The sequence below is a fragment of the Botryllus schlosseri genome, chromosome 12 (assembly GCF_051294905.1).
Source record: "Botryllus schlosseri isolate E-star chromosome 12, Bs_hap1, whole genome shotgun sequence".
Lineage (NCBI taxonomy): Eukaryota > Metazoa > Chordata > Ascidiacea > Stolidobranchia > Styelidae > Botryllus > Botryllus schlosseri.
Genome location: NC_137247.1, coordinates 17,171,106 through 17,184,636, shown reverse-complemented (window position 1 = coordinate 17,184,636; position 13,531 = coordinate 17,171,106). Strand labels below are relative to the sequence as shown.

At 40.2% G+C, this 13,531-nt stretch overlaps 1 protein-coding gene across 2 annotated transcripts in view; it reads right to left on the bottom strand.

The window, feature by feature from the left end:
* Window positions 1-13,531, bottom strand: part of LOC145451758 (uncharacterized) — a 197,782-nt gene that overhangs the window by 105,884 nt on the left and 78,367 nt on the right. For both annotated transcript variants that reach the window (XM_080329994.1, XM_080329995.1), the window contains exon 7: window positions 2,056-2,223. In XM_080329994.1, the coding sequence (XP_080186120.1) occupies window positions 2,056-2,223 (168 nt within the window). The remainder of the gene's footprint in view (window positions 1-2,055; window positions 2,224-13,531) is intronic.

The following is a 13,531-nucleotide window of genomic DNA, read 5'->3' as shown; positions in this document are numbered from 1 at the left end:
AGCGTCCACCATCTGACATTTTACCCCAATTATTTCCTGGCATTTCGACCATGTAATAAACGAAAACTATACTATTTTTATCGAGTCTACACCTTTTTTTACTCCTTATGTCAATAGAAAGCTCATGAGTGCCATAGACCTGTTCCTCGGGAGGGTCTGACTAATCATAATGCACTCATGCCCCCAGTCCTCATATGCATTCAATTTACTAGATCCAGCTCCCTCTCCCCCCGAAGATACATCTCGTAGACCAGAGCAAATGCCCTTAGCCCTTGTACAACCCCAGTATATTAGTATGGACAATGCAGATATCGGCTTGGTCTAATGGTACATTTCAAATGTCATGTCCTGTAACACTAGGCTTACCATACTTCCTCTTTTAAGAGGATTTGTCCTCTTTTTTGACTTTTTTGAAAGTGTCCTGGGAGGACGCCCTTTTGTCCTCTTTTTTGAGATTTTGTCCTCTTTTTTGAGATTTAGAGCAGTTTTAGAGCAAATTGCTAGTGATATGCCTCATATTAGCACAGAAGTGAAGCTCTGACGGTTATTTCGGAGTGAAAAACGGTGATTTTAGCTCTGAGCGAAAAGATGACCTTTTTTTTTTAGTCAACCGATCACAAAGTGGGGAAAATTAACCCGGTTTTTGAGAATTGCACTCCGGTTTTGCAACTTGCAAATTTCTGAAAAAGTGTCCTCTTTTTTGATTTCCAACATATGGTAAGCCTATATGTAACACGCTGAGCTTCAGAAATATAATATTACAGAGCTTTGGTGACTCCGAACGAGGAAGATCCACGGCCTTCTATTGCAAGGGTGCTAACACAGTTAGTCCAAGTCGATATTAACAAAGTTCTGTTGTTACAAACGACTTTTCTGCGTTTAGCAGATACATAACACTTTCAAGAATATGAAACTGCGATGCTTTAAGGTAGAAACACTGTAATGCGTCAAAAAAGCCACTCGGTAGTTGTAGGTAGTTCTGTGTATAACTTTTTTATTTGTACTAGATGAGTGATGAAAATCATAGGTAAGGTGGCGTACATAAAATAAATAAAAGTCAAGAAGTTTCAGCCGAACAGCGTAGGATTTGACTGAATGCCAGCTCTTCAAAAATGAAAATGCCTCAAAAAAGCCACTTGATCGTTCTAGTGTTAAAAAGGCCTTCGTTCAAAACACTGCTCAAAACACGTTTTGAACAAAGTGTTTTGAAACATCGTTTGTTTTAAATGCAACGGAAAATATGGAATGTTACATTAGGATATCGGTTAAAATGTCATAATTGCAGTTGGAAAACATCATAAATGCCACAAACAACAACAACAACGACAACAACAACAACAACAACTACAACGCAGACTATGGAAGTCGCTGTTACATAGCCTACCACAATTGAAGGTGGCCAAAGATCGAAAATACATAACAGTTATATCAGTGAGGGATGTATTTGCTCCGAATTACGTACTGGTCGTCGCTTCATACAACACTGAAATCGATAGCGCATTTCACTGTGCTGTGATTGTCCGTTTGTCAGCGAATAGTCAGTGCGGCAGATTTATCTTTGCCTCACATGACTATTGTTTCCCCGCGCTCTCATTGTACGAATATTCGGAATCGATGCAACAATGGCATGTGATTGATACCATGCAGTTATTATGAATTCTGAGCTGTTTATGGTGAATTGCATTGTCGCAGGTGAGGCACTTTCCGCCATAACCTCACCTGTTCCTCATGTCTATTTTCGCGCTGTATTTTCAACAATACATATGGAAATTGGGGATGTGGGATGGAAAATGTTCAAATGCAGTTATTTATGAAGATAGAAGGTACATATCATGATCATTGAATGTTTTCACATTTTTTTCATCCTGGCGCCAGGTGAGGCACAGGCCTCACTTCCCTCCCTGACCTCACGTCGGTAGCTTGGTACCAGTTAGGTGAGGAATTTATTTTTCGTTTTATTTCAGTCATAATGAGAATGTTGATATATACTTTTATAGGTAAGGTTTTGTATTTGAAGTACGCATATGAGATGAATAAGACAATCGTTATACTTACTGAGACTTGACTTTCCTGGCAATTCTTCCGGAACGATTCCAGTTTTGCCTTTGACAGGTCGCAGTTGGAGAACGATACACTCGTGATTTTGCACGCTTTGATTACAGTCGCGACGTGAAAGTACGCGTTGAAAGTCATCTTAGGATCCATGATGAACAGTTTCTGAAGCTGGATGAGAATAAAAGTTGACAAATCATATTTTGCAATAATTTTGAACAACGTATGCACAAAAATGAACACATGATTTATTTAAAAAAAGCTTGCATACACAAATGATAACACCATAGTTCACAATTATTAGTTATGTATGCAAAGAAGATTTATTGTGATCTTGTTGCCGCTTGTAGCCGTTTTGGAACGCTTTAAATATTGGCAAAGGGTTGCATTAAAAACAAATGGTTGTATTAAGCACTTTTTGAAAAACATCTTTGAACAGTGTTCAAACAAAGGCTTTTTAAGAACAAAATTAAGTTTTTTTGTAAGTTGTATAATTATGTCATAATTGTGTGAATATTTTACAAAAAAACATGTTGTATGAGCCCACGGGAAAATTACCACCCGATATAGCAAACGTATAGGCCACGATATGAGATGGTTTGAACCCACCAAATAGCCGGTTCAACAGCTATACTACCTAGATATAGATCATTGGTAGGGAATGAATGTTCTAACGATGATAACCGCTGACCATAAAATGCTGCGTAATGATGTAGTTCTGGTAAAAAAAATTTTCAGTCTGTATGCGGCAGGGGTTGGAAACCTGTTTCGTCAAAGGAGCTATATTTACCCTACATTTTCAATTGTTAATGCCAATCCACTATGACGTCACAATTGAATATTCGTGACGGTATGGTTTAAAAAAAAACAATAACAAACATTTGTCGGAAACAGAATTTAGGAAATGTTCAAATTGCATATGTCTAGTCTACAGGCACTTAGTCAAGTAGTCAAGGACTAGGACTTTCAGTCTTTCTTAATCATGTGTTCGACCCAGGCAGCTATAAGCTAAACTACAAATATTTTCAATTTTGCCAAGTGGAAAGCCGCATTTGGTTATATTTGCATCAATTTTACAATTTTACAGAACCAGACGATGTATTAACCTTGTCACAGTATCACGGGATAATTTCAAAAAATGCATCAATTTGTGACTGCATCACGAAGATGCATATTGCGATTTTATCCCTCTATGCTGCTTAATTGTAATTTGCAAATAATTTCCAATTGTATCTATATCATGGGTGGCCAAAGGGCCACATGAGATTTACGAACCATTGCGCGGGCAACTGGAATATTGATAACCTTTTTTTAGTAGTCGGACAGGAGCGATCAGAATTAGTTAACATTGAAAACAAGACTTATATTACTGCGCTTTAAAATTTATAACAAATATATCATAAAAACTCCATGTGCAACTGTGCAGTGTGGAGTCATGGCCTGGTCGCGTCAGGCGCGAATTTTTTTAAAGGTATGAATGAATTCTATCAATCAATATGTTACCTACAAATATTGGTGGTGACATCTGTATATCAAAAAGTTCATTTGGCAAGGACAGGATTATTGGCGTTTAGACATAGCAATATCGACGGTTTCGGTGAATATGCCTATATCACAGTGGTTCTCAGCCGGGGGTCTGCGGATCCCTAGGGGTCCGTGAAGCATTGTCATGGGGTCCGCGAAACCTCAAAGTTTCAAAAATGTTTGATAACCCAATTTTGATTTTGTTTAAAACTAGAGAAATCACGAAGTACTTTCGCTTCACAACTGTTAAAACCTCCGGATTCACATAAACAGGTAGCCGTCTAGTAATTAAATATTCCACCGTGCAAACTCATTTTAATTGCCAAATTGTCAATGGTCTACATATACTAACAGTCTAACATATTGCTGTTTAGGGATGTTTTGTGGGATTTTTGAAGTAAATTGTTTGCAGATATCCAGTTCTCCTTTGATATACAAATGACCGCTAGGTTGCATTTAAAACAAAAATCAATTTAAAACAAACATGGTTGAAACAAGGCCCTAATTTAAAACCTGTTTTTATTGTGTTTTTTTTTCTTTTTTTTTCAAGCTCGAATATTCAATTGTGACGCAAGAGTGGATTGACATTGACAATTGAAAATATAAGGTCCTTTGACGAAATATCTGTACTGTTGCCGTTGAAACGACTATTTTGCGGGTTTCAACCATACCATATCGATATACGTCGGCTATATCGGGAGGAAATTTTCCGTAGGCTCATACAAGATGTTTTTTTCAAGTATTTACACAATTATTGCATATTTTAACCACAAAAAAACACAATTTTTTTTAAAAGGCCTTCGTTTAAAGCACTGTTTAAAACATGTTTTCAACAAAGTGTTTCGAAACACCGTTTGTTTTAAATGCAGCCCTAATGACCGCTATTCCAGAATAACTTCAGGATGAGCTGCTGGATAGAAATGAGTAGGCTGGACGACATATAAGTCGATGTATGTTGCCAAAGGCGTCGGAAGCGTTACGAGTTACTATTACACTCGCCGCCACCCATCCTTGTGGAAATGGATGTCCGACACTCGTTCATATCAGATCGACGGTGCGGATTTTCAGGTCCTGGCTCCTATTTTAAGAAATGCAGCTACAGAATTCACTTTGAAATACCAAAATGTCTTCCCAATTTTCACATCAATAGTATGATGATATTTTCAAGAAAGGTCATTTTGCTGTTGGTTATCACCAGCCAATTTGCACAAGACAGATGACGGCTGAACGATAAAAGAGGTAAATTTGAAGTAAGACTTGTGGGTCTGCGAGGTCTGTGACGGTTCAAAGGGGGTCCACGAAGACAAAAACGTTGAAAACCGCTGCATCATTTGGTGCAAATACTTCATCGCCGACGATCTCGCTGCGAGCGCACAAGCGACGTAGCATGCTTGGCGACAGGTTATATCCTAATTGCGAATATAGTTGGATGCAATCTATGAATTACGCGTATTTACAATTATCAGGTGGGGGCTCCCAAGAAATCGAGTGACAATAAATCATGCGAAGTGCTAAGAAAAATTTCAAGTCAAATAAATCTGATCCGAAATATTCTACTTTATGGTCATATACTAGGCTTACCATACGTCCTCTTTTAAGAGGATTTGTCCTCTTTTTTGACTTTTTTGAAAGTGTCCTCGGAGGACGCCCTTTTGTCCTCTTTTTTGAGATTTTGTCCTCTTTTTTAGGTTTTAGAGCAGATTTAGAGCAAATTTCGAGTGATATGCCGCATATTAGCATAGAAGTGAAGCTCCGACGGGTGAAAAACGGTGATTTTAGCTCTGAGCGAAAAGATGACCTTTTTTTTTTTTTTTTTTTTTAGTCATCGATCTGGCGGTGTGGAGTGATAAACGTTATTTCGAGATCTGAGCAGAAATGATGACCTTTTTTTTGTTTTTTGTTTTGTTTTTTAGTCAACCGTTCGCAAAGTGGGAAAAATTAACCGAATTTTGAGAATTTCAGTCCTGTTTTGCAAGTTGCAAATTTCTGAGAAAGTGTCCTCTTTTTTGATTTCCAAAATATTGTAAGCCTATCATATACGAAGATCTGCGATAAATGTGGCTGGCCCCTGGTTACACCACTGCGTCAGAACTAAATTTTTTAGTCATCATCAAATTTCGCGGTCACGCTAATCTAATTTTGGTTGGCCTTGCAATTTCACCTGATGTTATAACTAATTTCGAGAATTACCTCGCAGGCCACAGAAAACCTTCTCGAGGGCCACATTTGGCTTGCGGAGCACGGGTTGGCCACCCCTGATCGTATCGTTACTATTAACAGTGATTGATGGTACATAAAATTTTATTAATATTCCTTTGAAAGCAATTGTTTTCATGCTAAAGAGGTCGGAATCGGAGTCGAAGTCAGGGTCATTTTCATAAACTTCGACTCTGATTCAGACTCCGACTCCGCAGTCAGTATTACTCCGACTCCATCAAGCGAAAATTAGCCGAACTCCGACTCCGACTTCACCGACTCCGACTCCACAGCCCTGGTGTGAACCTCATAAATTTAGAGGTTCACGTTCACAAACGAGCCTTGGTAGGTTCTGCACTGTGAACCTTTTTCATATATTAAAGTTTTTCACGTTTAATATAACATCTTTGGTTGAAACTCTTTGCATTTCAACTTCGGACCACTCTATGCATGGCGCTAGAAGCATAAAAAATGAACGCCAAACGAGCATGCACCTTGCCATTCTTAAATATTTTACTTTGATTTAATACAAAAGTTTGCTAATATTCGGCTTTCCGTTTGTGAATATATAGTGACTCTCTGATCTGAGTTTGACTCGCAATCACACCACATAATGAGCGGAATACGCTACATGTAGGTGGTCAGCAAATGATTCTTATTTAAGCAACTAATGAAATAGATATAAAGGGTGCGTCGATCGTTGTCTAATGTAAAAAATTCTAGCATTCCGACGGAATCCATAATAATTTTACATGGTTATAGTATTATAAAATCCAATTCCGTGCGTTTTGGGGTGTTGGATACTGTATAAATTGTTAATGGGGTAACATCGGAAGCAAGTATAGAAAACCGTTTTACACGCTGCTGATAATAAATATAATAATAGTCGGGCACCCGATACATTGTCCGGTCTGACATATAGACCGTTAGGACGTAAGCTTATATTCCCTTTCAATACCCCATAAACATTGTTGGCAAAGCAACGGAAGATATCGATTTTATGGGAACATTATATCATTTGATTGCTCCAGCTGAGTCAGCACTCAGCATTTACATCAGCATTGGGGCATAATTTGGCCTGAGATGTCGAGCTAGGTATCGTGTACAATAGGATGGTCCATAAAATCCGAATTTTGGAAAGTTGTTGGTCTGGCCCTGCCAAAATGTTCCTTTTGGTTAAAAAACACAGTGTAAAATTTTATTGATATTCAATAATGTTTGGAGGTAGTTCAATGGATCAGAAATTTTACCTATATCAGCTATGGAGCATAGTAAATCTATAGTTGCTATTGGGTCAACGCTGGAAAGCCTGGAGTACCTCGTCTGGTTAATAGCTGATCATTGGTGGGGGTACCATGATGACCAATATCATTTTATTTTGCCAATAAAGCACTGTTTGAGGGTGTTGGGGTACATTTTGTGGAAGTCAGCAACAACCCCAAATGCAAACTGCATTTGCTCCTCGTTTCATTGTGAGATGGGCATAAACTTCGTGAGGCATTGCTTTGTACGCTATGTGTGGTCGTTGCAGACGAACAATGGAGTGTGAGTGCGAATATTGTCTACATATCTAATGTACGGTGAGGAGGGTTGTAGGAAAATTGGGGTTTCCGTCTGCGGGGTTGATTGGCGTGGCGATGTTTGATGACGATCTGGACAAGGGTACCAACCATATTATAGTTGTTGTTATAAAAGAGACGGACTATTACAGGGGCGGGCAACATACGGCCCGCGAAGGGATTTTGTCCGGCCCGCGGACAGTTTTCCGTCATACATGATAATGTTGCCCGCGGCCCCAATCTGCCAAGATTCCCCGCTACTTTCTTACTAGGTCAGTTTTATTGACTGTATGTTATTATATACGTGTGTGCGCACTAATGCGCACCATGCGGGAGTGGAGAGTGGAGTACGTCGAAGCGAGAGGATTTGCATTATCGGCACCTACGATGTGCTCAACCCTAATGTCGTTTGTCGTAATCATGGTGTTTGTCGACTACAATGGTCATTTGCACCAGGCTAATATATTTTTATGTTAGATTCTGTAGCCGCCGACTTGTAGCTTGGCACACTTCTAGGCTTTTGTAAGACACTGCTTATACTCAACTCAAACGGGTCGCGGGCCACTTTTCAAATTTCGCATAGGACGCGGACCACATGAATTCAATATCGAGATTAATTATACCACGCATCAGTTAAAGAACGACACTATCTCGTCACCTGCTCAACCTAATGAATTGATATCTTGGTAAATTTGGGGTATCGGACTTATCGAACGCCTTGAAATCTTAATTAAGGATTGCACCGTGTGTTGATTGATCAGAGAGAAGCCTGTATGGCAATGCTATTCTCAAATCCACATTGTCTTCGTTATTATCGACGAGAAATGACTTTGTACCGACATTGCTGTCGTTAAAATACATTCATTAACTACGATTTATTCCTTGCATATGTGGATAAATGGGTTAATAATGTCTCGATTCAGCGATCCGGCCCGCCAAGTACTTAATTTTCCTATATCCGGCCCGCCGACTGGAGAAGTTGCCCGCCCCTGGACTATTAGAATATGTATGTATTAACTTCAAACACATTCCACAGAAGACTTGAATCTATAGGGTTACCTTATTTTGGAATCGAGAAAGCAGGACACTTTTTTAATATTTCCAGACTTATAACTTGGACTTAGACGTAGTCTGTTTCATTTCAAGGTTCTCGAATAGTCTATAACAGTGGTTCCCAACCGGGGGGGATTTTGAAATTTTTAGGGGGGAATCTGGCTTAATTTTTTTAGGGTAAATCTGTCTTTGACATTGTATCGGAATATACACTGGGTTCAGAAGGTCTTTAGATTTTTATGGTATAGAACTGTTAAGTAGAAATTAGTTCTTTACGATTGTATGTTTCTTTGGCAGATTTCAAGCTAGGTGTATGTTTCAATGCCTTCCGTAGATATTACACCCCCCGATAAAGTGAGGCTCACGATACGATTTCGTTGGGTCCACGACAGCCTATCTCGACCAAATTGCTATTAAGCAGGAAAACGTCAAGCCGAATTCAGCACAAGGCCGCTAGTGAAATTGTTTAAATTGTTGGCTTTTTAAGACAACATATATGAGCTAACGTGAAAAACATACCGTACCAAATTCATCGATTCAACTCAAGTCAATAGCATGCGGACTTGGTGATTTATTCTTCGTCAGCGGCTACCCAACCGCTCAAAAACAGGTCAATTTGACTGTACTTTACCAAAGTATAGTGCGGTCCGTATTCGCCATAGTTCGGACATATCTGAATATGTTTGGCCATTAATTGCTCAGCCAACAAATGGTTGCGCGTTGAAAAGCACATTTTTTTAGTCACAGGCAACTTTTTCATAGGGGGGGGGATTTTAGCTCAAATATCGGCCAAGGGGGCCACGAGACGAAAAAGGTTGGGAACCACTGGTCTATAATAGAACTCGAGTAACCGATTCTTTGTCGGCAAAAGGACCGACTCTATTCTCTCCGTGTATTTCATTAGTGTTGCGTCTCTGGCTATATATTATAGCAAATTTGTATTGCAGTAATTGCATTTTTGCTTAACGCTCTCGTTCTGTGATTTCTCTCGTTGTTGTTGTTATACCATTCTTACGTCACACTACCTATTTCATCTTTATATTTCGAATTACAATCTCCGTATTATACTGACGGCCACTACCGACGAGGGTCAGTTGAAAAGCTTATAGTGAATAAATGGCGAATATGAATGTGTTGTTCGTTGCAAGACTTAGAATTGCGGAGTAAAATTCGGAAAAATGGTAAATTTTTCCCAACTTTGTTTTTCTTTCACATTCTCCGTTGGTTGATTAAAAAAAGGTGTTCACTTACGTTCGAACCACGAATGTCCTGTTTAGCGTCATTTATGCCCATTTTCACTCAAATCTATCAATCAAATTAGCTCAATAAGGTGTAATTGCCAAAAAGGAGGACATTTGGGCGTCCTCAGGGTCAGAGAACATTTAAAAAAAAAACGAAAAAGGATGACAAATCCTCCTAAAGAGGACGTATGGTAATCCTACTTAAATCGACAGAGAATAGTCTACAATCAGGGGTTCTCAACATTTTTCACCTCACGGACCGGTCAAATTTAGAAAATTATTTGGCGGACCGGTGGGCTTTCAAAAATTGAAATTAACCCAAAATGTATGCAACCGTTTTTTTTAACTATAGTGTGTCAGAGAGTGATATTTAGAGGGCTTTGATCGTAGTTAATAATGTTCATGATGGCATCCATGTGATTTTACGGCAGTGAGTCTGCCTTGTTGTGCTACCTTGCTCATAGCCCAATACCGCAAGACGTAGGCTACTCTGACTACTACTACTACTACATCCAATGCGTACATACAAAAAAATGTTGGTCTTGGGCCCCCATAGGACGAAATGCCAAACTTATGGAGGGCTTCGCCACATACCTCACAGTTGTATGGATGTTTCACCAGTAGGCTATACTTATGTGAGCACATACATTCTACTCAATCTAAGCAGATCGTTTTATGTAGCCTAATCGCGCCAATAGTGAAAATTTCCGATAGCTCATGACCGAATCGGTCAATAATATTAGTACTTGCATATACCGCTATAATTTTTTATCCTCGCAGAATTGTGAGATGTCGCTTCGAAAGATTTAAGTCACGTGAAAACTAAGTAATCATTCGGTCGGGTCTGTTGAAATAATTACTTCGCTGCATGTCCTTATTTCGTGACCTACGGTCTGTTATATAAAGAAAAGACATTAAAATCGCCCAATCGTACTAAACTAAAAGCCGCACACGATTCCAAATTGGTATATCTTCACTGGCAAATAATTTTCTCTATGGGATGGAATTTGTCGTGTGGGGTACAGATTGCCAGAACAGCGAGATTCAGCGTCAGCCATTTAGGCGCCTGGACAATCAGACAAATATATATCAAAGTATTCGGTCAATAAATCGCAGTCTTCTTCGCTCAAGGTATTTTCGCTGCCGAATTTTAGGCACACCCTTTGGAGTCATATATTTGATTGAACTTCAGTATGTACAGCCTTTTGGAGGTACAGAACTTCAATCAGGGCCGTAACAGCACTTCGTCAGGTCCCCCCCAAAACTTTGGTCTTGGGCCCCCCATAGGGTTATAGGCCGAACTTCTGGGGGCTTCGCCCCCCAGACCCCCCACCGCCCGTACCCTGTTTAACACTGTCAATGATATTGTTGGGAGTTTGTTTGGTGAATCAGCTTTCATCGCCCAAGCGTGCCAAGCGCGGAAAAATTCTAGAATTCATGATTGAATCGGTCAGTATGATCGGGGATTGCATATATCTTGTTATCAATTTTTATCTTCTCTCTGCTCACGTAATCAGATTTGCCAGTAGAGCTGAGTGAGGTGTGTTTGAAAAGGTTAAACATCTTCGGGCGTATACCCATTGGCAGGAACGAAACAGTACCTCGCCAGGCCCCCAAAAACGTGGGTCTTGGGCTCCCATAGGGTGTAAAACGACCCCCCCTATCACGTTGTTCGCGTTTGTAACGAAATCATCTGTACTGTATTGTGAGGCAGCGCGAAGCGCGAAAATTGTTGATAATTTATGATAAAATCGGTCGATCAGATCGCCGATTGCATATATATTATGCTATCAATTTATTGTCCTCTCTACTCACGTAATTAGATTCACCAGTAGAGCCGAGTGAAGTGTCTTAAAAACGGGACGGTCCGCAAATAATAATTAAACATCATCGGCGGGCGGACCCGTTGATATGATTTGTTACATGATGCTATTTCGTGACCTCCTATATATCTGCTATGTCATAAGATATGGAAATCGTCAAAACGTACCAAACTAAAATACGCACATGATTTCATACTGGTATTTCTTTACTGGCAAATAATTTTTTCCGTGCGGGACGGCATTTGTCCTGTAGGGTTATGGTCGCTAAGACAAGAACATTCGACGCCAGCCATTGAGGCGCCTATGGACAATTAAACGTATATGTGTATATATCGCAGTTTTCGGTCAGCACAAGGGCATTCCTTTTCGGCCAAGGTCTTCTCGCTGCTGATCGTCCAGTCACACTTCTCGGAGTCACATATTACATGGCCTCTAACTTCATATGTCTTGGTGCGTTGTGGAGCAGTAATAGCCGACGCCAAAGTCTCCCATTTCCATAAATCATGCGTATTTTTGTTGGGTGACGGGGACCCCAACATCAAGATACATGAAAATATTAAATCGCGCCCAGCGCAAATTTTTGAAAAAGTCACATGAATTTCTAAAAAATTACTCTATCATTCATGTTAATTCACGAATTAATTTTGGACTTCCTTCGATTTCGGGCCCCCACCCACAATTGGGGAGTTTGCGGTGCGGTAGTTACGGTCTCGACTCTAATATAGCCGTTTTAACGCGCCATCGCCCCCCTATCGCCCTTCGTTATTTTCGCCCCTCTAGACCGCCAAATCGCCCCCTGAGGGGCAATATCGCCCTCGTTGGGAACCACTGGCCTAGACCTTTTCAGCCAAGGTTTTCTCGCTGCCGATCGTTCTGGCACACTTCTTGGAGTCGCATGTTATATGACCCCAAACTTGATTGTATGTCTTGGTGGGTCGTGGCGCGGTAATGGCCCAATACCCAATAATAAAGACAAATGGCTACTTGAATTCGCGCGCAGCGCGAAAAAATTTTGAAAGACTTGCATAAATTTTAAAAAAATACTCTATGATTTATGCTAATTCACGAAATAATTTTGGGCCCCCTTCGAGCTCGGGCCCCCCCCCAATTGGGGGGTTTGGGGTGCGGCAGTTACGGTGCTGACTTCAATATACAATTGAATGGTATATTCATATTGAAATGAACCCGAATATTTTCGGCTGACACTCGTCAGGGGTAATCGTCAGCAACTAGTAGATAATTCAAAAGAACAGCTACAGCAACAGCTCTACTAGTTGCTGAGGATTACCCCTGACGAGTGTCAGCCGAAAATATTCGGGTTCATTTCAATATGAATATACTATTCAAATTAATTATGTGTTGCTGCGTCATGGCCCGGTAATTGCTGACGCAGAAATGCCTATTTCCATAAATTATGCGTATTTATTGATGAAGGGCACGCAATGAGCAAGACACTCAGTGACACTAAATCGAAAAGAAATACTCTATAATTTATTTTTATTAGCGCTATAATATTGGGCCTTCTTCTAATTGAGGGGTTTTGGTTACCCAGTTACGGTCCTGCACAAAATGAATGGATCGCAAACGAATGATCGCGCCAACTGAGTGGTTTAAAGAGAAAGCTTGTACTTGTCGCTCGCATGTCGTCAAATGACACGTCTTGAACTTCAGGTGCAATCTAACATGTTTCCAGCCCTAATGTTACCTCACGAACTTCTGAATCAGTTTAAAATTTGATGTTTTATTTATTTTATCAATCGACAAGCCTTCAACATATTGCATCTTGAAAAAAGGTATAAAATTGTAATATACCTGACGGAACCGGACCGTCAGGAAAGTCGTCGCGGAACGGCGGTTGCGAACCACTGGTCTACAGCACTTATTTTGAGAAAACCTGCGACTTTCCAATGGTGCCTTGAATATCCAGCAGTTAAGTGGAAGCGGCAGTCTGGTTTTATTGCTAAAAAATCTTCACACTCACATTGTCTGTCTCCGATGACCACACAGAACGTCCAACGCAATGCTTCATGATGTTTATGTCCATCTCACACAAAAACGAGGAGCAACTGCAGTTTGCATTTGG